Source organism: Planococcus citri, chromosome 3 (genome assembly GCF_950023065.1).
Source record: "Planococcus citri chromosome 3, ihPlaCitr1.1, whole genome shotgun sequence".
NCBI classification, from domain to species: Eukaryota; Metazoa; Arthropoda; class Insecta; order Hemiptera; family Pseudococcidae; genus Planococcus; species Planococcus citri.
This window is the reverse complement of record NC_088679.1, coordinates 25163975-25190841: the sequence shown is the minus strand read 5'-3', so window position 1 is coordinate 25190841 and position 26867 is coordinate 25163975. Positions and strand designations below refer to the sequence as shown.

General features: G+C 35.2%; 2 protein-coding genes across 3 annotated transcripts in view; one reads left to right on the top strand and one right to left on the bottom strand.

Annotated features, from left to right (window-relative positions):
- Atg16 (Autophagy-related 16) overlaps window positions 1-26867 on the top strand; it is a 452024-nt gene that overhangs the window by 36640 nt on the left and 388517 nt on the right. The gene's annotated exons all lie outside the window — the stretch shown is intronic.
- The window catches only part of neo (neyo), a 152426-nt gene that overhangs the window by 17338 nt on the left and 108221 nt on the right, over window positions 1-26867 (bottom strand). For both annotated transcript variants that reach the window (XM_065357131.1, XM_065357132.1), the window contains exon 5: window positions 2644-3010. In XM_065357131.1, coding sequence (XP_065213203.1) covers window positions 2644-3010 — 367 coding nt within the window. The remainder of the gene's footprint in view (window positions 1-2643; window positions 3011-26867) is intronic.

The following is a 26867-nucleotide window of genomic DNA, read 5'->3' as shown; positions in this document are numbered from 1 at the left end:
GAGGCAGGTGAAGTTTTGAGCAATTTATTGGAAAAATTGACGATTTGGGAATTTTTTCGAAATTTGAGTTTTCAACTCGTAGAAAAATTCAATTTTTAATTCGTGACTTCGGATTTATGATTCACCTGCCTTGACCGATTTGGAATACTAAACTTATGATAGGATTAAATTTTCAGCTGCCGAAGTTGATTACAACGCCTTCTGGAGCAATTTGAAATTGCTGGAGAAAAGCGAACTTTTTCTGGAGGCTCCAAATTGGTTTAAATTTGGTGGAAATAGATTTGGAGGGGTCGACTCAAGGGGTTAGGCGAAATTTCAAGCAATTTATTGCAAAAATTGACAATTCGGTAATTTTTTTCGAAATTTGAGTTTTAATATGTCTTGCAAAAAAATACCTACACTTTTCACCTTGGATTTTCGATTCAACGACCCTAATCGATTTGGAATACCAAACTAATGATAGGATTAAAATTTCAACTGCTGAAGTTGATTACAACGTCTTCTGGAGCAATTTGAATTTGCTGGAGAAAAGTGAACTTCTGTTGGAGGCTCCAGATTGGTCCAAAAATGGTGAAAATCGATTCGGAAGGGTTGACTTTAGGTGGTAGACGATGTTTTGATTACTTTATTTCAAAAATTAAAGATTTGGAAATTTTTCGAAATTTGAGTTTTCAACTCGTAGAAAAATTCACTTTTCAATTCGTGACCTCTGATTTTCGATTCACCGGCCTTAATCGATTTGGAATACCAAACTTATGATAGGATTACATTTTCAGCTGCCGAAGGTGGTTACAACGCCTTCTGGAACGATTTGAAATTTCTGGAGAAAAGTCAACTTTTGCTGGAGGCTCCGGATCGATTCAAAAATGGTGAAGATCGATTTGGAGGAGTCGACTTTAGGGGGTAGGCAAAGTTTTGATCAGTTTATTGCAAAAACTGACAATTTGGAAATTTTTTTAAAATTTGAGTTTTCAACTTGTGAAAAATACACTTTTCAATTCGTGACTTCGGATTTTCGATTCACCTGCCTTGATCGATTTGGAATACCAAACTTTGATAGGATTAACTTTTCAGCTGCCGAAGTTAATTACAACGCCTTCTGGAGCAATTTGAATTTGCTGGAGAAAAGTCAACTTTTGGTGGAGGCTCCAGATTGGTCTATAAATGGTAAAAATCGATTTGCAAGGGTCGACTTTAGGGGGTAGACGAAGTTTTGATCAGTTTATTGCAATAACTGACAATTTGGGAATTTTTTTCAAAATTTGAAATTTTTCAACTGGTAAACAAATACACTTTTCAACTCTTCTCATTGGATTTTCGATTCACCGACCGTAATCGATTTGGAATATGGAACTTATGATAGGATTGTATTTTCAGCTGTCGAAGTTGATTACAACGTTTTCTGGAGCGATTTGAAATTGCTGTAGAAAAGTCGAATTTTGCTGGAGGCTCCAGATTGGTCCAAAAATGGGGGAAATCGATTTGAAGGGGTGGATTTTTAGGAGGCAGGGAAGGTTTCATGCGACTTATTACAAAAATCGACGATTTTGGAACTTCTGTTGGAGGCTCTAGAGTGGTTAAAACTGATGCCAGTCGATTCGGGGAGGGGAGGGGGATACAAACAGAGTTTCAGATTTTTATCGCCATTTTTGATTTTTTTTGTTGAAAATTAATATACCATCAGATTATTTCAGCCATTTTCAAAAATTCACTGAAAATCGAAAAATAAACTAAGTACGGTTTTGAGGTCTGGATGACGTGCTCTTTCATTGGTCCAAAAGTTGTAGAGGTTTCCTTGTCAGTAATTTTGCCTATATTTTTCAAATTTCGTAAATTTTTTACAAATTTTGAATATTTTCCTAATTTTTTGTATCCTTTTTAATCTGTGTGATGAATTTTTAATTTTCTTCAATATTTTTAAATCCATAAAAAAATTTGGATCTTCCAATTTTTACCTGAGTTTTTTCGAATCAAGATTTCTATTTTGTAAAATTTCTTAGAAAGAACCCTCTTGAACTGACTATCTGCGAATTGAATGAAACCAAGCTGGTTTGAGAGTGAGCATGTCTCAAGTTCAAAAGATTCCCTTGACAGCTTAATTTACTCAGCTCTCATTTCACTAATTCCTGCGCACATTGAACTTGACTCTTAACGAAGGAAAAAATAGTTCTAAATTGATCCTATTCTTATGTCTAAAGAGCGTTGCTCGCGGCTAATCACATATTCAAACCAATTACGTCATCAATCTTTCCCACAGCTTCGACATGTATATAAAAGAAAAGAACCCAGCGAAGGAAAAAAATATCCCACTAACCTCTCTTCTTTATAAAATACCGATAAATTACTCGTACCGTTGACTCATACAGAGATTAAAAATTTACATACGACTACGACGGCTAACCTAGTGGCCAAATTTCATGCAAATTCAAAAATAGCACCACTACCTGCAGCCCACCACCACGTATGTCGATGTTCGTATATGTATAAAATTTCTGGCTGCAGAATCCGGTTTTCGTGCAGATACTCGGGTTTATTTTATTATTATTTTTTTTTACCATTATTCTCCGCGATTAAAATACTACTACTACAGACTCGCATGTGTAAGTAGATACGTTCGGTATTATTATTACACTTATGCATTACCTGTATATCGGTTAAGGTAGCCCTGGAGTGATGACTCAGTCTGCAAACCAGTTCACCTGTATCGCCGTAATCGTAGGAGTGGCACCTGTACGGCGAATTCAAGCAAAGCTCTCTGCATTCTTCGGCCGATCCAACTTCTTGGTACACTGAATCGACTGTCTTGAGTATGCGCCCGCTGAGTTTTTTGAATTCGCATAACTTAATCGGCTCGTCGATACAGTTGTTTTCCAGGTATTCGTGATCCATCGGATTCGAATCGGATTTTCCTTCTTTGGTGATTTGCTCGAATGAACCTTTACCGGCTACGGTCAGACGGTCCATGTCTGATAGTTCGCAGTCGTTCGTACGGTTGTTGTAATTGGCCGATCTGTAGGGGGCAGATTAAACAATGTTTAGTACGATGACTTTGGCGATGTTGTGTAATGTTTTGAATTGGGGATCGAGGTGATTATTTTATGGAGCTGGTTTTTGGGATACATTTTCCTCAAAAAAAATATTTTTTTAGCGAGTTTAAAAATTGCCCTTAGAACAATTTTTTTGAATTTTTTAAATTTTCAAAAATCCAAATTTCAACTTTTAAGACTTGAAATTTTGGGTAAGGGGTTTTAGGACATACTCTTTCGATCTAGCTTGGATTCCTTTAAATTGGAGAACGCCTATTCAAAAGGTCCTCTATTCAGATAGATTTGTTAATTCGTAGTGACACCACCATGATATGGATTAAGCCAAGATTTACCTCGATTTTTCTCCCTCCTCCTCTTCCTTATTCTTTATGAATAGAAAATAAAGTGCCTACATATTTTCCAGTGCCACGCTGCCAAAATATATTAGCTCGTGGTACGCGAACCGAGGCATATCGATGGCTCGAAACGCATATATGGGGAGATTATTTATACGTTTACGAGCAGTTGGTATATGTTACGTGTGAAATTAACCTGATCGCATGCAACCGAGTGTTAAACGAGTAAATTTGTACGTGGCGCAGCGCCGCCGCCGTTGATAAAAAAAAATTATATAATTATGTTATTAACGCGACAAGATGTGATGTAAAGATTATAAAACGACGTTATGTTTGTCCAGCAGGTATAAGTATGTGCTGGAGATACAGAATTTTATAACTAGATGTTGGTAATTTCATTGAATAATGTACGTAATGGCCATGGACTTGAAGTCTGTGCATGAGCTCTTAAATACAATTTTTCTCTGTTTATCAAACACATACAGGGTGTCCATAGTCTTCAATACTTCGTATGATAGTATCTTCGATACCTATCTTGACATTTGATGAGACAGGGACACCCCATATACATATCATCTACTCCAGTTAGCTAGCTGGAAAATAAAAGTCTGCCCTTGAGCAATTCGTATACTTGAACGGTGATCTTTGCCTGACCATCAACCGGTCGCAGGCTGAAACGACGTTGAATAATCGATGAATGAGTCGCGTCGTGCATCGCAATCGATTTGATTGACCAGAGAATTCAATAACGGTATGTCAGCGTACCGCGGTACTTACGCATCGATGACCTCTCTCCATCTTTCTCTCTTTCTTTCTCACTGACTGACTGACCACGCCGACAGCCACTGACGCAGACCCGCCGACTCATCTTCATCGTAACGTGCTTCCCAATCCCCCGAGCCCCGAGGCTCCGACTCGACTCATCTCAAATGTATAAAATTTCATCGAAATCTTCGTCTACGATTTAGCCGGTTATGGTTATAGGGAAAAAAATTTACCTATAATGTGCGTGTCCGTTAACTCTGTACGCGTGAAGTTATCGCCTTCCGATGAGTTTTTTTTTTTACTTCTTTATTTCTGGTAAACAAATATTCCCTTGTCATATCGATATGGTGTTGATTTTATACGTACAGCTAATACGATGATAGTGATGATAATAGAGTCGAGAAGTCGAGATACAAGTAGGCTATACGACGTAGATCGAGTTGGAGTTTATATTTTGACGTCCGGTGAGATGTCGAGCATCAGTGATTGAGTAAAATATGCCCATCAATGTGAAATACTCGGAATAGTGGATACGAGTAGGTACGTCGAGATTTCCTCGATTATTATAAATATTTATCCCATAGAATCATCCTAATTGGAATAAATATTACGACCTGAAGTGTATTGATCCCGGGTTACCTAGCTCAGATGTGGGTTTTGTAGGAGGAATTGATTTCATGAAGTACGGTTTCTCGATCTATGATACAGTTGGTTTTGTATACGAGTAGTTTGAGGTAAAATTTACCGTTTGAGGATTTGCCTGAAGATTTGTTGAAGGGACTGTATAAGGGTATTATATTCATTTGAAAGTGCTTGCCAGCGATTCTATCGAGCCTCTGGCATCATATTTTCAATTGCCTATGTTATTATTATTAAGAACAGTTTACGCCAAATTTTTCGCATTTTGTTTCAATTTTTTCGATTTTACAAAATCTTTATTTTTTTTTAATTTATTGAGGATTAATTTTTGGGTTTTTTAACAATACAAGTCGAATGTTTTTTTTTTTTTGGTAGAAGATAAAATGATGAAGAGAGAGAGAGAGAGAGAGAGAGAGAGAGAGAGAAGAGGCCGAGGGAGGTAAAATTATGATGTCTATCTGTGGAGCGCATCTAAATTTTTCAATCGAATTTTTACAGAAAAATTCTTTCGAAATTTTTTCAATGTTCATAAAATTTTTACATTACTGAATTTCCTCAATTTTTTTTTCATTTTTTGACATTTTTATTCATTTTTTTCGGTCATTTTCAGCGGTTTGAATTGTACTGATTCTTATTTTCAGTTTTCAAAATGTCACTACAGTTTGGAATTTTTTACGTGATTTTTTTTTTTATTTTATGGAACTGTTTGATTCGATTTATTTTATTTGCATAATACCACAAAGGAACCTAACTCAATGGGATCTTATTTGGACTGAGTTTTTGTTTCAAGCATGAGAACATCTCCTTAGAATGCCCTCCTTGGACAATCTGAGCTGCCTTATGGTAGAATAAAATTCAGGGTCCTACAAATTTTCGGAATCCTCAAAATGACGAGATCTTTGCTGATTTTGCTAAAAATAAAATAAATAAATAAATAAATAAAATAAAAAAAAAATGGAGAAAAAAATTAGAAAATATTGGCTAAAATTTTGTTAGGTGTATTTTTGGGTAAGTATTATCAGTTTGAAACAAAAACCAGTAATAAAATATACACTTGTATTTTCAGGGTTTATTCGGATAAGTAGGCTGAAATTACATTAAGACGCTCAATTATATCGTAATTTCGGGTTTATGGCACAAAAAAAAGGTCAATTCATTTTCAAGGCAGTGAAGACCAGTGTAGTTCTATTCTGTAATCATTAATAAAGCTGGCTGTCTAACAAAACTCCTAGAAAAAAAATCATGACTTTTTCACGACCTACGTATTTTTCATTTTCTACATGATCAAAAATTAGGTATTTAAGTTTTTTCATTTTATGGGCTTTTAAAAAAAATTCAAGTGTGTTTCGAGCAAAATTCATGAGTTTTTCATGACTTTTCATAACTTTCATGACCGTTACACACCCTGTGAAGGTAGGGTATGAATTCATCCTCAGCCTTTTTCTGGTTATCTAGGCCAATTTTTCCAATTTTTCAGACCTTTAAAATACCAATTACATGCATAAATACAAACAAAATAGCGTGAGGGGGACTAGAGAGCGGAAAATTCTATCACACGCCATGATTTCGCATCATTTTTTATTTAACATGAATTTTATTTGAAGAAAATGCATTGCTCTAGCTTAGTGTTTGAGAATTATACTCTTAATTTTTAGAATATCACCATCAATTTGTCAAAAAAAAAAAAAAATTGATCAAACATCATCAAAGTGGAATAAAATTCAGAAAAAATTACAAGAAGTATCATAAATGGACAAAAAAGAGGACTGAAAAATGCCAAAAATTGATGCAATTTTAGTTAAACTTAGGTAAAGTTAGTAATAGTGATTTGAAACATCATCTGAAGGTGATAAAGTAGGTATCTCAAAATTACAGTAAAATGTTCCAAAAATCAAAAGTAGGCACCTTAATGTGGTCTAATGAAAAGAACGAGAAGCAGAAAAATGATTCGTGAACGTGATTCATAGTTTACATAAATAACTGTTATGGATCACGAATCACAGACAAAAAAAAATATTGGAAGGACGAATTAAATCACTCAATTCTTTTGCAAAATTGAATTTCTTGACTTTTCGATCTTAAATCCCCCCTCCCCCCCCACCAATGTTCAGTGCTGCACGCTCGCTTCTCTACTCCCCCTCAAAAAATCGCTCGAATTTTTTTCAAAGAGAAAAACATAATTTTTAAGAAGGGGAGAAAACATTTTTCTCGTCAAATAAAAGGAGCACATGAAATTTTTGAAAAATTCATGGTTCATTTTATAGCATCAAAATTTGAATTCTTATAGCATTTTTTCAACGTATTCACTTGGGGAAAAAAATTCAAACTGTTTTTTGAAATTACTGATTGAAAAAGAAAGAGGAGATTTTTCAGCAAACTGAAACGAAGACACGAAATTTTCAAAAATTTCCTATTCAATATTCTTCAAGGAAAATTCTCTAGAAAATGCTTTCCAAATATTTTGGTAGTTTTTCTGAAGTTTTAATGACTTTTAATCAGATTTTATAACTTTTTTATACTCGTAGCTTCTTGATTGGAAATTTTATTTAAAGGCTTTATCTCGACTCTCTTAACCAGTAGCCAATGTTCTTCATCGAAATGAAAACAACAAAATTGCACGAGCAAAGCGAGAAAAAACACATTTTCACGAGAAAAATGATAAAATCCGTTTGAATTACTCGTGCTATCAAATTATCACTTTATGAAAATTTTGTTTTCAAAATTCCCTGATTTTAGAATGAAAATATAGCCAAAGTTCTTCACATTGTTTCGAAGAATTCGACTTCCTAATTTAAAACTGATTCATTTGCTATTCCATGTTGACAAACCCATGAAACTTTGGAGGGAAAAAGGCTTCTTAATTTACTCGTAAAAGTCATCCATTTGCTATTCCATGTTGACAAATTCAACAAACTTGCTGGTGGGAAGGGCTCTCCAAATTCTTATACGATAACCTCGAAATTTCTATTAGCATGCACTAGAGTTTGGAATTTGATCTGGATATAGTGCTGATGGGCATCGACCTACGTCGCCTCCTCGACGACGCCGCCACCGGCAAGGTAAATACTCTGAGCCAAATACCGTTGGCGTTGGCGCATTTCCTTGCTCAAACAGTAGAACACCATTAAGCTTACCCCGGATCGGCACAAAACGCATATTTCGAATAATACCGCGTGCATTCAAAGTACTCACTCTCGTATACTCACACACTCGACCTTAGCACTTTTAAGATCTCCGACCAGACGGAGACATTTCGGTCAAATAATCAACCAAGGCGAAAGCCACGAACACCTCACAGCGAATGTTTTCGCATCACACGCAATGAGCAGCGAGCATCGCGAGATTACGTAATAATACCTTCCTCATCAGCAAACTCTCAGTACTGCGTGCGGATAAACAAACACAGAGACAAAAAAAAATACCATTGGGAGGTGTCGACTGTCGGTTAATGCATCGGTCGTCGATATCGATAAGTAAACTTCATCGAGAAGACGCCTCAGTTAATTGATTTAAAGAAGCGAGAGAATCTGTTTCTATACATTTAGTATAAGCAGTCACTGGGTACACATACTCGTGTCTTCGATGCACATTTGCTGACAATAAAGAGACTCTCTCGATGATTGCGGCGACCAAAAGTGCTATATCATTGGTTCGTGTATATTAAACCAGTAGCAAAGCATCCGCAAGAACCGTTGGCAAATTGAATTTTACCTCTTCTTATATAACTAGATCGAGGCACAAAGAAATTTTTTTTAGTGTTCTTCGTACGTAGGTAATTGAAAAAGAAATACGTCGAAAACTTCACTTGCAGTTCCTACGGATACGTACACTAGAGTATAGGATGAGTACCTCTGAACGTAGTAATACATAACGGTTCGTTATGAACGTGCTAAGTACACGAAACGGTTCAAAGATTCGTATAAAAACCAGCTAGCCATAGCCTTTGAAATTATAAAGTATCTACGTAATACGTATTCTTATATTATTATAGTTGAGGTACATCTTCTACAAGTAATAAGATGGGCACTGGTATATCTGGATATGAAGGTATGAAACGTCGAGTTAATTCTTCGATCAAAATATGCAGTATATATACGCTGCTATAGTCGCATATATTAGCGAAAAATTAACCGTGTTTAATCTGATGCTAATCTTCGCGAGCAAACCACGCGGTATACTTAGAGTTATTGTTACACTGACTTATGCACAATCTACATATGCGCGAGATGGGTAAACTCGCGAGTAATGTGCACGTTTTTTTATGGCATGTAAAAGTAGTACAGGGTGTCTCGAAATTATTACGAATTACTCGACTAGAGATGAGGATTAGGTTAATCTATTCTGCGAAAAATTGCAAATACTGTGAAATATCTGCCAAGTGATTTGACAAGTCTCGTAAAATTGTTATTTAGTCGGTCGGGTGAATGAAACTTCATTAGCACGATCGATTTCCTGGTATTTTCATCGCTTCTTATTTCAGTAATGTTCTTAACATGAATTTACTTAATATTCTGTTTGAAATGGCTATGAAAGTTCAAAACCCAAATTGGAATTTTGTGACGTGACCTTTTAGAAGCTCGAGGTTCAAATTTGAATTTATCTCGATTTTTCAGAATAGGAAGACCCATAAGAAGTTTACAATGTAAAATTTCTGTTGTTCAATTGTAAAATTCAAGGTTCCATAGCATTTTGATATTTTCAAAGAAATATTTTCAAACAAGGGAACTCTTATAACCAGTCGAGATGCCCACTTCCGATTGGCCAAAATTCGTTTTTTGATTTTTGGCGAATTTTTGAAACCCTAAAATTGACCATTTCCGCCTTTTGAGAATTTAAGCCCTAAAAATGTAATAAAATGAAAATTTATTTTTGTAGGTAAGAAAAGTTACGAAAATTAGTCCAGAAATAAAAATATCAACTTTTTGAGAACGGAATTTCACCATTGCTGGCCATTCTGGAGCCTCCAGCGCAATTTTTTCAATTTTTCCAGAAGGGATGAAAATTGATTTGACGAAAAATGTATTTCTATGACGAGTTTTTACATAAAAAACATCAGAAATGATCAATAGTTGCTTTTTTGTTCATTTTAGAGAGTTAACAAAAAAAATTTTTCAACATTTTTTTCACTCTCCTAAAAATTTTTTTGGGAAGTGGAAAAGTTATCGAATTTTTTACCAAATCAAGACCACGAATACATCAAAAGTTGGCAAATGACGCAAATGACACGTAGAATACAGTGAGTGTGCTGAAAATGCAAAAAAATTAAAAAATATCGCCCACTTTTGCATTTGCAAAAGTTGATTTTCAAATTTTCAAATTGCAATTTTCTCCACGATTTGTGGACCAAATTGTACCAAAATTTTACCATTGATAGAGAACCCCCTGAAGTACAAGTGGTACAAATTTCAGCTTTATCCGTGCAATAGTCTTCTCACAGCGCCCTCTCAAAGTGTTACTAATCAAATAGTGTTTTGCAATTACCCTACTCTACCTTACTAATATTTTCCATTTTTTTTTCTGTTACAGGTATGTACCATGAATTTATTCGAATTTTTAATTTTTTCCAGACAAGATTTAGTGAGTAAAATACCATTTTTTTTTCCAAGTTTGACTGGTATCATTTATTGCTTTTGCAGTATTTTTAATCGTCAATATTTTATTCCCTGTTTTTCAAAACTGAAAGCACATCCTAATCGTCATGTTGGGATTAGAATCCTCAAAAGGTGCAAGAATTTCCAAAATTATTGAACTATTTTTCAAAATGTGAGTAGATTCACGATCGGTATCCCATGTCTAAAATCAATTTAACAAAAATTTAAAAAAAAGGCTCGTTTACAGTTCATCGAATTGATTTTTTTGTTGAAAATTCATCAAGTTCAAAGCTCAAAAGAAGAGAAGTGGTCAATGATTGGGGGGGGGGTGGATTATGCCACATAAATCCTGTAGAGATGCCTTATGGGTTGCTTATTCACTTTGCATTCAACTTGGCATGCGATTCAAGTTTTGCTGGAAGCATCAACATTACCAGAGTGCATTGGAATTAAGGAAATTAACTCGTACGCGGTTGGCTGCGTTGCCCATGAATTTTCGACCATTTGTCTGAAATTATTAGGTTTATACTCCTCAAAGAACAGTGATACGGAGTTGGCTAGCGTAAGAGAGACGTTACGCTTTATAGAAGAAAATATACTGCGAGAATATTACTATACGTATTTAGAGAGAGAGAGGTAGAAAAGCACATAGCTATAATCTTCGAACCGTAACCAGCATCTCCGAAGAAATGATTTTGTGGAATTGTTGGCGAATTAATCCGCCGCTTGGTCGTTTCTAAGTGGTCGTTTTATGGTGTTATATGCGAGCAAGTTGTTGTATAGGTAGGTAGGTACTCTTACTCGTACCTTGCCAAAGGATTATTTATTTCCGTTTCGTGTGCTGTACTATCTAAGTATGCGTACGAGTAAATAATTTTTTGTTTTCGGAAACTGAGAAAACATCGGCGGTGGCTGGTACGTTTTGTGAAAAGAACGACCGGTTTTTTAACTGAATTATAAAACATGATCCGATGGTGTAATGTTTTCATATTATCATCGTAAAGCGGGAAGTCCGAGTCCGTTTGTTGGTGGAATGCTGCGGACTCTGCTATAGCGTTTCTTCGATGCGATGGTCGTAATCCACGATGCGAAACTGGCCTGCGCCGGCATCCGCAGCCTCGGCAGCTTTGCCGCCGTTTAAATATGGTCAGCGATACAGAGACATTAACGGCATACCGTTACATATCGAATACCTTTTCCAACGCTGTTGTTACCGAGACTTGGGATTTTATTTTTGGATCGTTTTGACTATAAATAAACTCGACGAGGATTTTTAGAAGAGTTGGTAGATTCCTACAAGTTCAGCATACTTTGGGATGTTGTGATGAGACTGGACACTTGCGAAGGAACGTGTCCACTGTATGGTGTCTAGGAATTCGCGTTAATTGTTCGAATAGGTAGTTACGATCTACGAGGAGTACTTAACCGATGTATTCTCTCATATTGTAGAACTACTGTATTATGTGATGTGCCTGTGCACTGTGCAGTGTGCCTGATCGTTAACGTTATTTAATAGCACCATCGCACGTTTATTTCAGTATGCGGCGCACGCGAACATTCTTTTTTACTGGCTTAAAAATACCAACCATTTTGCTACTATAAACCAGATTACTTACACTAACGTCTTTTAATAAAAATACTCGTACCATCTTTACCGAAATATGTATCAACTATATATAGGTAGGCATTATTGAAGAAGAAAATACTAAATTCCCAGTCGTGCCTGTATTTAAAGATTCGGTTGTGTTTTTTCTCCATCGTTTTTATTTTGTTTCCTTTTTTTGTCATCTCCCAGTCGTCCTTATAGTTTGTCGATAATGCTTTATATGGCAACCCGTGTGTGCAACAGTTTAACCAAAAATAATACCAGCGTTTTTCTACGTGTGTCTAACGAATCGAACGTACGTGATTTGTTTCCTACTTCGGATCACAATTATCGAATTGAATGCCTATAGTACCCTTTGAAATATGTACGATTATTCGCCGCTGCTGCTACTGCTCTTTCTGTCGTCAAAGTACTCTTCTTCTTCTTCGCAATTCATAATATTTTTTTTTATGAACATCTTTGGCGAGTTTACTCAGTTATTGTCGGTTACCGAATCCGAGGCCAGTAACCCTCATTGGACGTGAAAAGTGGAGACGGAAATCGAAATTTTATTACAGATATGACGGATTGATTAATAACCGAGCCATAACTATACGAATCGAATGTCCATTGTGCACTTTAACCCTAGCCATTTGTTCGAATGCGATCCGTCAATGAGGACGTTAATCTTAGCACCTGAGGTGCGATTGACCAGACAGGTCCGAGGTCGTGGTTCTTGGAAAATTGTCTCTTCGAGGTGTTGGATTTTTTTGCTGGTTTATTAGTGTAGGAATGTTGTTCTTTTTGTAATATTTTCAATGCGTTAGCTTGTTTTTGTTGATTAGGTACTTTTTAATTTATCATATTTTACATTGTGAGTTGACAATTTTCGCATCAAAGGAAATCCTGGTCGCTCAGTTATCGATTTTTATCTGTGCTTAGCTCGATTTTCTTTTGGCAAATAAAAAAATAAGGATTTTTGGTTCATCATAATTCCAGAATTATGCATGAAATCACTAACAAATTGCGTTTTAGGGTCCCAGAAGTCCGGTGTTGCTGGTATGCATCATAAAATTGTATAGGTACATTTTACTCGGTTCCTAGAGTATCTGATGATGTGTTTTAGGGTTTTGCAGGATGAGTTTGTTGGTAAGTTGGTTGTCATCAGATCTAAACATTTTCATCCTCTTGTTGTTTTCCCTTGTTACCTGTATCTTTCCCTATATACCTCTAGCACGAGAATATGGTTTACTCAAATTTTGTGCGCTTTATATGTACTTCATATTTCTGTGTTTAATTTCTTCGACTATGATTTCTCATTTGTCTCTTACTGGGATTGTTTTGTTGGCAGGGATACCGCTGATATTATCGAATATGATTGATTCATTTTTTCAAATTATTGTGATTATCATGACACAGTATGCTCTCAATAACTCGAAACTCTTTAACTTGAAAACCTCTATTAGCTGAATCAACCTCCATTCCCCTTGAAATCTCCGTAACACTCAATGTTAACTTTACTTGGATAAGTCAAAATTGACTACACAAACCAGTCATAACTCGAAGCTAAACTTTGCTGAAAATAGCTAGAAAGCCTCTATAATTCGTACATTGTCGGGCGTTTACCTCTATAACTCATAAATTTCAATTCATACTTCCATATTTTATGCACTTATATATCGCAGTTTGTAACTCAATGCTAAACTTTTGCCAAAAATAGCGAGAAAGCCTCTATAAGTAGTACGTTGTTGGGCGTTTACCTCTATAACTCGAATATTTCAACTCATACTTGTATCTTTTATGCACTTACATATCTCTCAATTCATTCATTTTGTAAGACCTCTATAACTCCAACACTGTCAAAATCTAACCTGCATAACTCGAAACTGATTACCTCGAAAACCTCTATAAGCCGAATGAACGACCATTCCCCTTGAATTTCAAGTTATTGAGAGCACACTGTATCACAATACTAACAATTTGAGATCTTTTCTGCAAGGATCACTATTATGTAACAAGAAATTCAAGCTAAAAACTGGAAGGAGGTTGTTGTGTTTTGGAAGTAAGCCCCACCCACAGTTTTGACATGCGCAGTGTCTGATTTTTGGCATTCACTTTAGGGATTCTTGCAAAAAAGATTGCAAGTTGTTAGTAACGTGATACAGTAAAAGCTCATTATAACACTTTCAGTTATAATGCTGATTCCATTATAACACTGATTTCCTCTGGTCCCTAGACAACCCAATTTAAACCAATGTAAAATTAATCATAATAGAACGCTCATGAGTGATTATAAATCACGTTTCAATGCTCTAAAATTCAGGAAAAATCTCAGTTTTTTTTTATAATTTTGACAACCAAAAAAAAACAATTTTTTGTGACAAAAAAGCTTACTTTCATGTAAAAAATTCTCACTTTTTAAAAATTTTGGCTGCAACAATAGTTTTTTTTTGCAATTTTTGTAGTTTTGATTTTAAAAAAGTAATTAAAAAAACTTATGGCAAAATTTTGCTGGAAAATCTGTTTTTCAACTTTCAACAGTTTCAGTTCATACAAACAAGTAAAATTATTTTTGATTTTGGCCAACAAAATTACAATTTTTTTTTGATAACTTTATCAAACTTCAATACCTGGTGACCAATAATAAGGGATTTCAATGTTATCAAAAAGGAGAGAAAATTCCCATCATGAAAATTAGAAAATTAAATAATTGTGTAAGAAATGGGGGGTTGAGTGATTGTTTCAATGAAACACGAAATAAGTAAGCACTTTATTTCATTTTCCAGTTTTTACTTCTGGAAATTTTTTTCCCATTTTGGCTTATCAGAACATATCAAAACCCATTATTCTTGGTCATCCGGTAGAAGCTTGATTACAATTCTTACAAAAAAGGCAGGTAAGTATCTTTTCATCATAATCTTGGGAAGAAAACTGAAAAGTAAAATTTTTCAAAATTTTGGTAAGCAACTGATTACTTTTTGGAAAATTTGGAACAAAAAAGCGAGGCTTTCTGAAAATATTGACCATAGAAAACAGTTTTGTAAAATTGGCATATTTTTACGGTGGAGTCTCAATAACTTGAAGCTGAAGGGAGAAAGAGTTGACTTCGAGTTATCGGAGTTTTCGAGTTATCAGAGTTCGAGTTATGGAAGTTCGTTTTTGGTATATTTCGAGTTAGCAAAGTTTGAATTAAATGAATGTTTTTTTTTTTTTTTTTTTACCATGGAATGAAATGGAAATACGTATTATACCTGTGTATTTGAGTGATACATACATGTTTATGGACATAAATGTACTTATAAGTAACTCCGATGAGTTTGTAAAAGAGGTTTTGCATCAATGAGATTTGCATTTACAAGTTTTTTCAACAAGAAATTCAAGTTATAGAGGCAAAATATTACCAACGTTCGACTTACAGAAGTTTTTTCTATACATATTTTTCAAAAATTTTTCTTCGAATTATCAGGGGTTTTGGACTTTTTACTTCGAGTTGAAGAAGTGAATTTCACATTGAGTCTTATGGGGAGTTGAAGGGAAACAGACTTTGCTTTGAGTTACCAGAGTTTTCAAGTTAACGGAGTTTGAGTTATTGAGACTCCACTGTATTATTATACATAGCGGACCTCAAAATCAAAGTAAAAGTTCAACTTTTTTTATTTCCAACTGGAACAGTTGTTCAAATTCAAAAATGAAGTTTACATTTCCACTTCTTTTATTACACTCTTTTTGCTTTAAAACGAGAATTTGTGGTATTATGCTCTTCAGTCATCAGCGTTAAAATGAGACTTTTGCTTATAACACCTTTTGGCTTATAATGCTCTTTTTTCAGTCCCTTGAAGAGCGTGTCATCGAGCTTTTACTGTAGCTCATTTATTCAAGGCTTTAAACCAGTACCCATACCCGTACCCAAATACCCGAATGCCCGAACAAAAATCCATAAATTTCTGCATGCTGTACCTATTTCAAAGTCAATCTTTTATCTCAAAAGCCCAGTTTAATGTTTTCCAAATTTTACCTCTACAAACAGACTTGTGTTGAGTTCAACCAGTTTTGAGATATGAGCCTTAAAAACGCCAGTATATCCATGAAATCATTTAATGCTCCAATAACAAATCTTACCTAGTATCTTTTCAACAAAATCATGGAGAAACCATTAAATCTATCTTTTGAGCCAATGAAAAGCTCGTTTCATTGTTTTGCTCAATATGAGCTTGAAATATATACCTAGGTATCTATTATTTTTTTTAAAAATAACGTAGCAACTAAAAAATGAGTTTTTGACCAAAAAAAAGTCAAAATAACTTCAAAAATGTAATGCCATAATAAATTGAACCTGTAATAATCTCACGTGGCCTTTCACCTCTTTCATGAAAACAAACCTAAAAATAAACCGAGAACCTGCGAACTGCACCCAGCAAACAATCTCTCGCCATAGAACACCTAGTAATATATCATTCTCAACAACGTAGGTAAGAGAGGGTAAAAGAGAGATAAAATGTAAGCCCGCAATAAAGAAAAAGAAAAATGAAATACTTCTTAATAAAATGAATACGACGTCTGCGCGACGACCTCAGCTCGCCGGTTGATAACTCTCCACAGGAAACCTGCACTAGCGCTGTATAGAATCGTATTCACTTTTTATTTCAATTCGTTTACTGCTCATCAATTAAATTTAAACGCGTAGAGTGTTCTGGTCGACATTAGTAATACTTTCAGCACAGTCCGGAATATCGGGTACAAATAAATTAAAAATCGAAATTGAGTCTCGGTCTCGGTCGTACCATCGTCGAGCGCGATAAAAATAAATCAAAATTTAATTTAAAAACTATACGGCTGGCTATCGAACCCGACCAAAGAATGCAATTAGAATAGCGAGTAAATTTATGCGAAAAATCTGGCATATTTTGTAAAGGTAAAATTCGCCAAATATCGCCATTATATGTAGTACCTGTATTGGAAGACATAGAGTCAGCATCTATGCACTCTCACGAGCAAATTTTTATATCGATGTTTAACCTTTAACGTTGATGGGTTAACGTTTTGGCATATTCTCGACTCTCGTAGATGAATTTTAATCGCCGATAAGCGATCAGAATTTAATTTATACAAATTAATATGATCGTAAAAGTCACCCAAACAAGAAGCAAATTCGTACCGCACTAGGCCATCAGGACAGAGTTAAGAAAATCTAAACACAGGTGGGCAAGTCGTTGGGTAAAACGTGGCTAATGACTGTATTGAATTTACGACAGTGACTCTTTAAACACGATTTAATTTAACCTCGGCGCCTAAATTCTTTCCACGAGTAGTTTCTTATCCGGTTTCACGTGCATACATTGGCTTTACCGGCAGTTTTATCGAAATCATCGACCATCTAGCCGGTTTTTCGCTATAATTTCGCACTCTATTCTGAATTCAGACTCGGTACGGCGAGATGGGGAAGAGAAAAGGGATGAAAAAAGGCGGTAAAATGGATATTTAATTGATAATTAAAGCGAACCTTATCGGTATAGTTTTTCGAGCTGAATCGAGTTGAAATCGCTGATGTAATCTCGAGCAGGAATTTTTTTTCCAACAATTTACTCCGTGCTCCGTTAGATACCTACTCGTCAGAAATGACCTTTACGGGGTTGTGTCAATGAACTTGAAGGTCGTGCGTATTTTATACGTAGTAAATAGCCACAGGATAATTTCATAACATCTAGGATACAACAAGAACCGGTACCACGGTGTTGGAGAATCGGCGACCAAAGTAGCCACCAGTTTGCTCAACGCAATCGGTTCAATTGACTAGCCTTAGAGAAAAGGATACGGATATTCTGCGCAAAATTTCAGCTCAAAATTTGCATAACGATTGTATCTGAAAGGCGAATACGAATCGTAATGACGCGTGAGAATTTTCTTTTTCATTTTTTTTTCATCGTTGGTTGGCGATTTTGTGTTTTTATATTCGTATAAAAAATATTATTACTGTATCGGTCCTTTATCTCTCGGATCTGTCTAAGCATTACTGGCTTTTATAATGTGTAATCGATGATTATCGATGAAACGTTAGCGTGGTTATTTCCGCATTTTCAAGTCCATTAGGTGAAATAATACCTCCATTGTATATATGTATACCTACACTGTACATAGTGTACAATACTGATCGAAACAGCACGACGATCGGTATACGCGTGTCTGATCCGTCGAGATTTACCGAAAATTAATTAATATTACGCAGACGATCCAGTATATATACAAAACAAAACAAACCATATCGATAATTAATCTTAAAAGTACGCCAAAATCGTCTTATACACTGTATAAGAGTGTAATGTAGTAAGTACTTCGCGTTTCGAAAATCATCTCACATTTCATGTACTCGTTCGATCAACAGCAGCAGTGTTGAGTTGATTTATTACGTCGTTACGTGTGTTTTATCTTTATAGCGAAATAATTTCACTGTTGTCTGATCTCACTCTTTATCATCGCCATTTTTTTTCAACTTCTTCATATCCACATCACTCAAGTATTCGTCATTGTAATTAAAAAATCATCGTTAATTACTCCGCGTAGAATCGAGAAAATGTTTCGATAACCTGGTTTCCTATAGTATACTATACGAATGTGGCTCACAATCGCAACTTTTCCGAATCCATCGTTCGACGAAATGTCTATGGTTTTAGGACGTCCTCCTACCAGAGATTGATCTAATTGTGGCGAGGGTTTTTGACAAAGTACTTACATTAATGGCAATGTGTATTATTACTCGTGATTTACCTTATACGAGATTGAATAAATGAATATTGTATTTGCGTCGTGGTGTGATGAAAGTCCTCCCCCCCCCTCCCAGACAATTTTTGGACCAAAGCAAAAAAAATGAAAGAGCACACACTTACGAAAATACATCATTAGATCAAATTTCAAGTGCTGAATTTCATTACTTAATTTTTGACAAATTTTTGACCTCTGCTGCATACTGAACCAGGTGTTAAAATTGTCACTATGATAAATTTAAATTTCACTGAAATCCTTAGAATAGCCTAAATAAAAGCGGTTGGTTGTTTTTAGACCAGACGGTTGCAACTTAATAGTCGGGGAGCCCGCTTAAGGATCTATTGCACCACCCCCCGTCGATCCTCTGGGACAACTTTTTTCTTAAAGGGGAGGAACATTTCTAGCCCTTGTACTAAAAAAAAGGCGGCCATTTTGATTGGCAGGTCAGCCGAAATCGCAGATTTTGCGTTCCAACATAGGACTTGCACAAAATTTTTCAAACCGTACAAAGGTTGATCGAAAGATCAGGCAAAAATTTATCACCTGTCAAAATTTCTAGTGCCAAAGTGCATTTTTCGATTTTTGGTGAATTTTGAAAATCAAATTCAGGCCAAAAATGAGGGAAAAATCAAAATTTTACCAAATTGACCAAGAAAGCTGAAATTTGGGATATACCCTATTTTCAACACGCCAAATCGATTGGAAACTGTTTCAAGCTGTTTTAAGCAGTTCTGGAGCCTCCAGCAGATTTTTGAAAATCGAAATTTCCCAAAAATATGTCATCAAAACGGAGTTGGAAAGCTGAAATTCATTCTGCAAACTAATTTCAATACGTTACGAAGTCAACTGCAGGGGTATTTCAAGTCGTTTTGTAGCCTCCAGCGATTTTTTGAAAATTACTGGAGCCTCCAGCAGATTTTTTAAACTTGAATTTTCCCAAAAATTTCATCGAACGGAGATGGAAAGTCGAAATTCATTCTGCAAACAAAATTCAATACGCTACGAAGTCGGCTGCTGGTGGATTTCAAGTCATTTTGGAGCCTCCAGCGACTTTTTGAAAGGTTGTACTGCGTTTATTAGAAAATGGAAATTTCCAAAGTGTTGCTGGAAGCTTCAAAACCATTTGAAACTGCCATGCAGTAGACTTCATATCGTATTGAAATTAGTTTGCGGAGTAAAAAGTCGCTGGAGGCTCCAAAATGACTTGAACCCACCTGAATTCGTCTTCAGAGGGTGTTAAAATTGGTGTGCAGAGTAAATTTTGGTTTTCCATCTCCGTTTGATGAAAATTTAAAGTTTTAAACATCTACTGGAGGCTCCAGTAATTTTCAAAAAGTCGCTGGAGGCTCCAAAACGACTTTAAATCCACCTGCAGTTGACTTCGTAGCGTATTGAATTTAGTTTGCAGAATGAATTTCGACTTTCCATCTCCGTTTGATGAAATTTTGGGGAAAATTCAAGTTTCAAAAATCTGCTGGAGGCTAGTCATTTTAGAGCCTCCAGCGACTTTTTGAAAGGTTGTATGGCGTTTTTTGGAAGATTGAAATTTCCAAAAAGTAGCTGGAAGCTTTGAAACCATTTGAAACCACCATGTAGTCGATTTCATATCGCATTGAAATTAGTTTGTGAAGTAAATTTCAGCTTGCCAACTCCATTTGGTAAAATGTTGCGGGAATTTCAAGTTTCAAAAATCTACTAGAGGCTCCAGTAATTTTCAAAAAGTCGCTGGAGGCTCTAAAATTACTTGAACCCACCTGAATTCGTCTCCAGAGGGTGTTAAAATTCAAGTGTAGAGTAAATTTCAGCTCATCTCCATTTGATGAAATTTTGTAAAAATTCAAAGTTTAAAAAATCTGCTGGAGGCTCCAGTAATTTTCAAAAAATCACTGGAGGCTCCAAATTGACTTGAAATTTACCCGCAGTACTTCGTTGCGCATTGAAATTAGTTTTCAGAATGAATTTCAGCTTTCCAACTCCGTTTTGATGACACTCTTATGTGGAAATTTCGAGTTTCAAAAATCTGCTGGAGGCTCCAGAACTGCTTAAAACAGCTTGAAACAGTTTCCAATCGATTTGGCATGTCGAAAATAGGGTATATCGCAGATTTCAGCTTTCAAGATCAATTTGGTAAAATTTTGATTTTTTCCCTCATTTTTGGCCTAAATTTGATTTTCAAAGATTCACCAAAAATCGAAAAATGCACTTTGACACTTGAAATTTTGATAGGTGATAAATTTTTGCATGATCTTTCGATCTACCTTTATAAAGTTTGAAAAAGTTCGTGCAAAAGTCCTATGTTAAAACTCAAAATCTGCGATTTCAGCTGACCTGCCAATCAAAATGGTCGCCATTTTGTAAGTAGGGCCACTTTTTTTTGAGTACAAGGGCTATAAATGTTTCTTAGGACTATCCCTTTAAGAAATAAGTTATCCCGGAGGATCCACCGGGGGGTGCAATAGATCCTTAAGCGGGCTCCCCCACTATAAAGAGACATTCAACACTTGTTCAGCAAATCCTCTTCGATAACTTTTCGATGCCAATTCACTTCTAGAATATAAATTCGTGCAAAATTTTCCATCCGGTGACATTGCTCGCTTCCCATTAACGACATTCTTCCACACTAATGGCCCAGCTATGGCATTTAGTATAAAAGGGGGCAAAAAATCCATCTAGAATTAATTTCAATCGATTTGATATAATTTATTTCGAAACTCATTATTACTGATCGATTAACCAGTATTGGAAAAACTTCCTAAACAAGCAATTGGAGCTACTCGAATACACATACCAGAACACCACCTTCGACTACTAGATGAAAATTAAACTGGTTTTAATTATCGCCGAGTGCGAGACGGAGAACAAGGAGGGTAAAAGTGTGAGGCAGACCGAGATCGAGCGATGCAATCGTGAGAAAAAAATTATCAAACTCGTAAAATTCATCGCTTTATAGGGTATTTAATTTTCGATGAGCTGACGGATGCGAAAATTAATTTGATTCGGACATCGGGTCGTTAATATGTACATAGGGAACTATCCTCGCAGCATTGCCATCCTATACCTATGTCGACTCGGTATTCGAACTCGTAAAACGAAAATACGCGTACGAGTATCTCGACGAATGTTCAAATTTCCTACTGGAAAACGTGCCGAATGACAGCTACAACAACAACAACAGTGCCACCATCACACACGATGAGTTGAAATGAAAAAAAAAAATCATGGTAATTAGAAAACAAAGCCTAACGAGTAGTACATAAAAATTAAATCTGCTACAAAACCAATAAAAATACCACCCGATGTTAATTACAGCGTTTAATAAAAAATAAGAAGAAAAAAAGTATCTCTGTTTAAAAAGTAGCATTAACGGTACGAAATCGTGTGGTGTCTTTCAAGCCCATCAGCAAAACGAGGCGAAAAATCAGACCGTTTTAAAAATAACTCGGTACGTAAAAAAATTAATCCTAGTAATTAATTAAACGTATTAATTCCGTCTGTATAGTTGATATCTAGTTCCTCGCAGCAGAGAGCGAAACCCACACGGCAGCTAAGGTTAAGATGTGTTTATATTTATAAACACCACGATACAAAACCAGTTCCTATTTGAATTCGATTTAACATGTTTATATTGGCGAATCTGACCCTATATAGACGTATACTCTAGTAACGTATAAAGGCGATAGTTCCCTTTTTTTTACTCCTCTTTTCTCTCTCTCTCTCTCTCTGCATTTCTCTCCTACCGAGAGCCTACGTTTCCGCGTACATCGCCAATATAATCTGTCTGTTTTATGTAATTAAAAACGAGTTCTTCGTGTATCATTTACATCTCTCGCCTCGTTAATACCTAATTAAAAATTCTAATTACAAAACACAACATCGATTGATTGCGATTATCCCCGCGACAACCGAGAGCAACGAGAAGACGACGACGACCTCGTAAGTGTATCGTTGCACTTCGTATTTATAGCTACCTATAGCCAAGCCATCGAATCGCGAATTATAGTGAGAAAATATTGATCGACAATATCCATCGGTCACCAGATTTTCACTTTCACATATCTTCGATAATCCTATTTATTGCATGTCATAATACTACCCAGGTAGCACGATCTATTCGTCTAGAGTTTTGAAAATGACCTATCTACGTCTAGTTTGAAACGTTACGTTGCAATATGGCAGTATCTTGTATGTACGTGCAGTTTCAATTTCCACTCGTCGTACATAGGTATAATTGCAATTTTATTCGTTTCAATACATCAACCTATAGAAAAGTGAAAATGACCATAAAATTTTTAATAAACGAGGCTAAAAAATTCGCACATCCTGGTAAAGGCAACTTTTGCTCAAGAAAACTCCATCACTATTCCAATAATAAAGAATATAGGACTCGTATAAGCGTGGTCGACTGAATGGCTTTCGTTATACTTAGATGATCTTTTTAGTACTTTTTTCTCTTTCTTGAAACGTGAAAGACTTATCAATCGAAAATGTGTGTACCTTGTACAATACAATTGTGTGTATTTGCACATTACAGATTCAAACAAACTAGGTAGATAAAACAAGATCCGCTATTTCACCCGCATTTTACTTAATTAAAAAACCATCGCTTAAGGGTCATATTGTAATTTTTACCTCCATTTAATCCTGTACTGGGCATTATAGTAAATACGTAATGTACCTACAGAAGAAAAAAAAACACAGGCGGGTGGCTTGAAATTACATTCTTGGAAATAAAGCAGCAATTACGAAACGATTAGGATTAAAATTAGCTTGCGTTAATTATTCTACCTGGTGGGCTTTTTATACCCCATATGTTGCTTATTACTCGTGTATAGTGTGAATTCTGTTGTACATACTTGTAGCCAAAAATAATAAAATAAAAAAATAGAAATCATTTATACACGTGCTAATAGTTCTGTGGGAATTTCTAATTACCTGGAGGAGTTCGAAGTGCTTATTTTTAGTTGATTGGTTGGACAGAGATAGAAGCAAGAACAATATCTAAACAAATGAACCGTTCGTGAGGTTTCATTATTTGCTATATTTTCCAAATAAGAAAACCTTCTACTCCCCGTCAAATTTTGGCAGAGGCGTGATAAAGTAATGTGTCGTAGAGGGGAAGGGGAGGTGTTGTAGCTGAAATTTTCATAACTTTTTTCGCCAGATTTTCCTAACTTTTTACCTCAGATCCCCCCCTCTCCTTCTCAGACTTTTTCCTGATAATAGACGATCACAACTACATTTTTTCAATGCCAAATTTTTAAATTTTCAACAAAAAAAACAATTTTGGTTGGTAAAAATTAGAAATTGTTTCCGAATTTTTAGTGAAATATTTTTTTTTTTTTTTTGGTATTTTAGGAGAAGTTGGGTGTTTCTGGCAGTTTTGACTCAATTTGGAAGAAAAAGAAAAGATATGGCCCGAGAGAAGCAATAAGGGCAAAAACTGTGAAAAATTGACCATTTGAAACGTAAAAAAACATCATTTTTGATGCAATAAGTTGATTTTCATGGCTCCAACAATTTTAGTTTTTAGGGAATTACAAGCAAAAGATCTCAAAAAATCACAACTTTACATTTTTTTCAATGTAAAATTTTTAAATTTTTGAATTTTCAAAAAAAAACAATTTTGGTAGGTATAGAAATTGTTTCCAAATTTTTAACAAAAAAATGTTTTTTTGGGGGGGGGGGGTGGGGGATTTTAGCAAAAAATTTTCTTTTTGGCAGTTTTGACTGAAGTTGGGAAATTTTATGTATGTGCCTAAAAAAAAAACACTGTTAGTGATGTGAAAAGTCAATTTTTCTAATCTCCGACTTCGGTCAGATAAAGGAAAAAGAAAATGAGGTGTGTGAAATTTTCAAAATTTTGAAAATCGACCTTTGTAAGTTTCAAACTACTATGTATGTGATTTCATGCCATAATGGAATTTTTAAATTTGAGTATCCGGGTTGATACAAATTTCAATTCGTATCATCCAATTGCAACCAGTTCAACTTGTTGTCCAAAAAATTCTAGAACTTTGAGAATTGTGTTTTGTGGGTGGACAATTTTGAAATGCATGTCATTTTATGATCAATTTTTGGAATATGTACCGGTTTCAACTTATTATGAACCAGTTGCAGCCAGTTCAACTTTTACTAAAAAGGTCTAGAATCTCAAAAATGTGGGTTGCGTGGTAACGATTGGAGTACATCTGACTTTTTAATGAATTTTTGAAATTTGCGCTTGTTTTAAACCATTATGAACTAGTTTCAACCAGTTCAATTCTTTCTCCAAACAGTTTCAAAATTTTTGAGAATCGAGGTTTATAAGTTCCAAATTAGAATGGATGTGATTTCATACCATTATCAAATTTTTGAATTCGCGCACCCGAGTTCAAATTTTAATTCATTATGAACCGGTTGCAACTGGTTCAGCCTTCATGGAAAAGTTCTAGAATCTCAATATGTGTTTTTTGTAACAATTGGAGTAAATTTGATTTTAAAATGAATTTTTGAATTCTCCTACTAGGGTTCAAATTTTAATTCATTATGAACCGGTTGCAACGGGTTCAGCCTTCATGGAAAAGTTCTAGAATCTCAATATGTTTTTTTTTGTAAAAATTGGAGTAAATTTGATTTTAAAATGAATTTTTGAATTCTCCTACTAGGGTTCAAATTTCAAATCATTATGAACCGGTTGCAACTGGTTCAACTTTCCTGGAAAAGTTCTAGAATCTCAATATGTTTTTTTTTTTTTTTTTTTTTTTTGTAAAAATTGGAGTAAATTTGATTTTAAAATAAATTTTTGAATTCTCCCACTAGGGTTCAAATTTTAAATCATTATGAACCGGTTGCAACTGGTTCAACTTTCCTGGAAAAGTTCTAGAATCTCAATATGTTTTTTTTTTTTTTTTTTTTTTTGTAAAAATTGGAGTAAATTTGATTTTAAAATAAATTTTTGAATTCTCCCACTAGGGTTCAAATTTTAAATCATTATGAACCGGTTGCAACTGGTTCAACTTTCCTGGAAAAGTTCTAGAATCTCAATATGGTTGTTTTTTTTTGTAAAAATTGGAGTAAATTTTATTTTAAAATGAATTTTTGAATTCTCCCACTAGGGTTCAAATTTCAATTCAATACGAACCAATTGCAACCGGTTCAACTATTTATTCAGGAAAGTTCAAAACTTTGAGAATTGTGGTTTGCGTGCTAAAAATTAAAATGAATGTCACTTTATGATCAATTTTTTTAAAATTTGCACCAACTTCAATTCATTATGAACCAGTTGCAACCGGTTCAAATTTCACTCAAGTTACACCCCGAGCGAAGCAAGGGCAAAAGCTTTTGAAAATTTGTAATTAAGAAGTAAAAACTATGGTGTTTGGTGATTCTTTGATTTTCCCAATTCGCACCGTACTTCTTCCCAACATTTTTTCTGTTTGAGGGGAGGGGGGAGGCTCGTCTCTGGACTTCGGGTCTCAAACTCGAACTCCCATTTTCCACTCCGGAATAATTTAGCCCTCGTATTCGTGTCAAAATGCAGTAATCGTAGCTGAAAGTTACGTACCTTCGCTACCTTCATAATATTCAATAATGAAAAGTTTGATGACCTACGTCAGCGTCAGTAATAACGTTCAAGGACTTTTCAACTCTAAAGGTCGTGTCGTGTCGTGTCAGTTTTGTTCCATGCATATTGCATGTGAAAATTTTGCTTTCTTTGAAATTCACTTTTTACACGAGAAGTCATTTGAGCACCGTCATCGTCAGCATGGGTGGTTTATAGCAACACCTTGTTACCTTTGATGAAAAACCTACCTTCGGTTGATCTTTCTGCTCAAACTGAAGCTAATAGAAGATAGGTACTCGTATAATATTCAAACGAACATTGAACATTTAATTACTATACTTTTTGAAGGGGTTATGAAATCAATTTAGCTAACATACCAACCAATGCAGGAAAAAAACTCCCTCGACTACATAGATAGATCGTTTTAATTTTTTCAATTACGAGTTGTGGAATTTGTAAACCATCGAGTCATTACCGACAATGAAGAAAATATACGAGCCGAGAAAAAAATGTCCATTACTTTAAAATCTATCCAACAAAACGTCTGTGTATACGGTCGACGCGGCGAGTATAATACGCGAAGCACATCAGGCAAGCCAATTC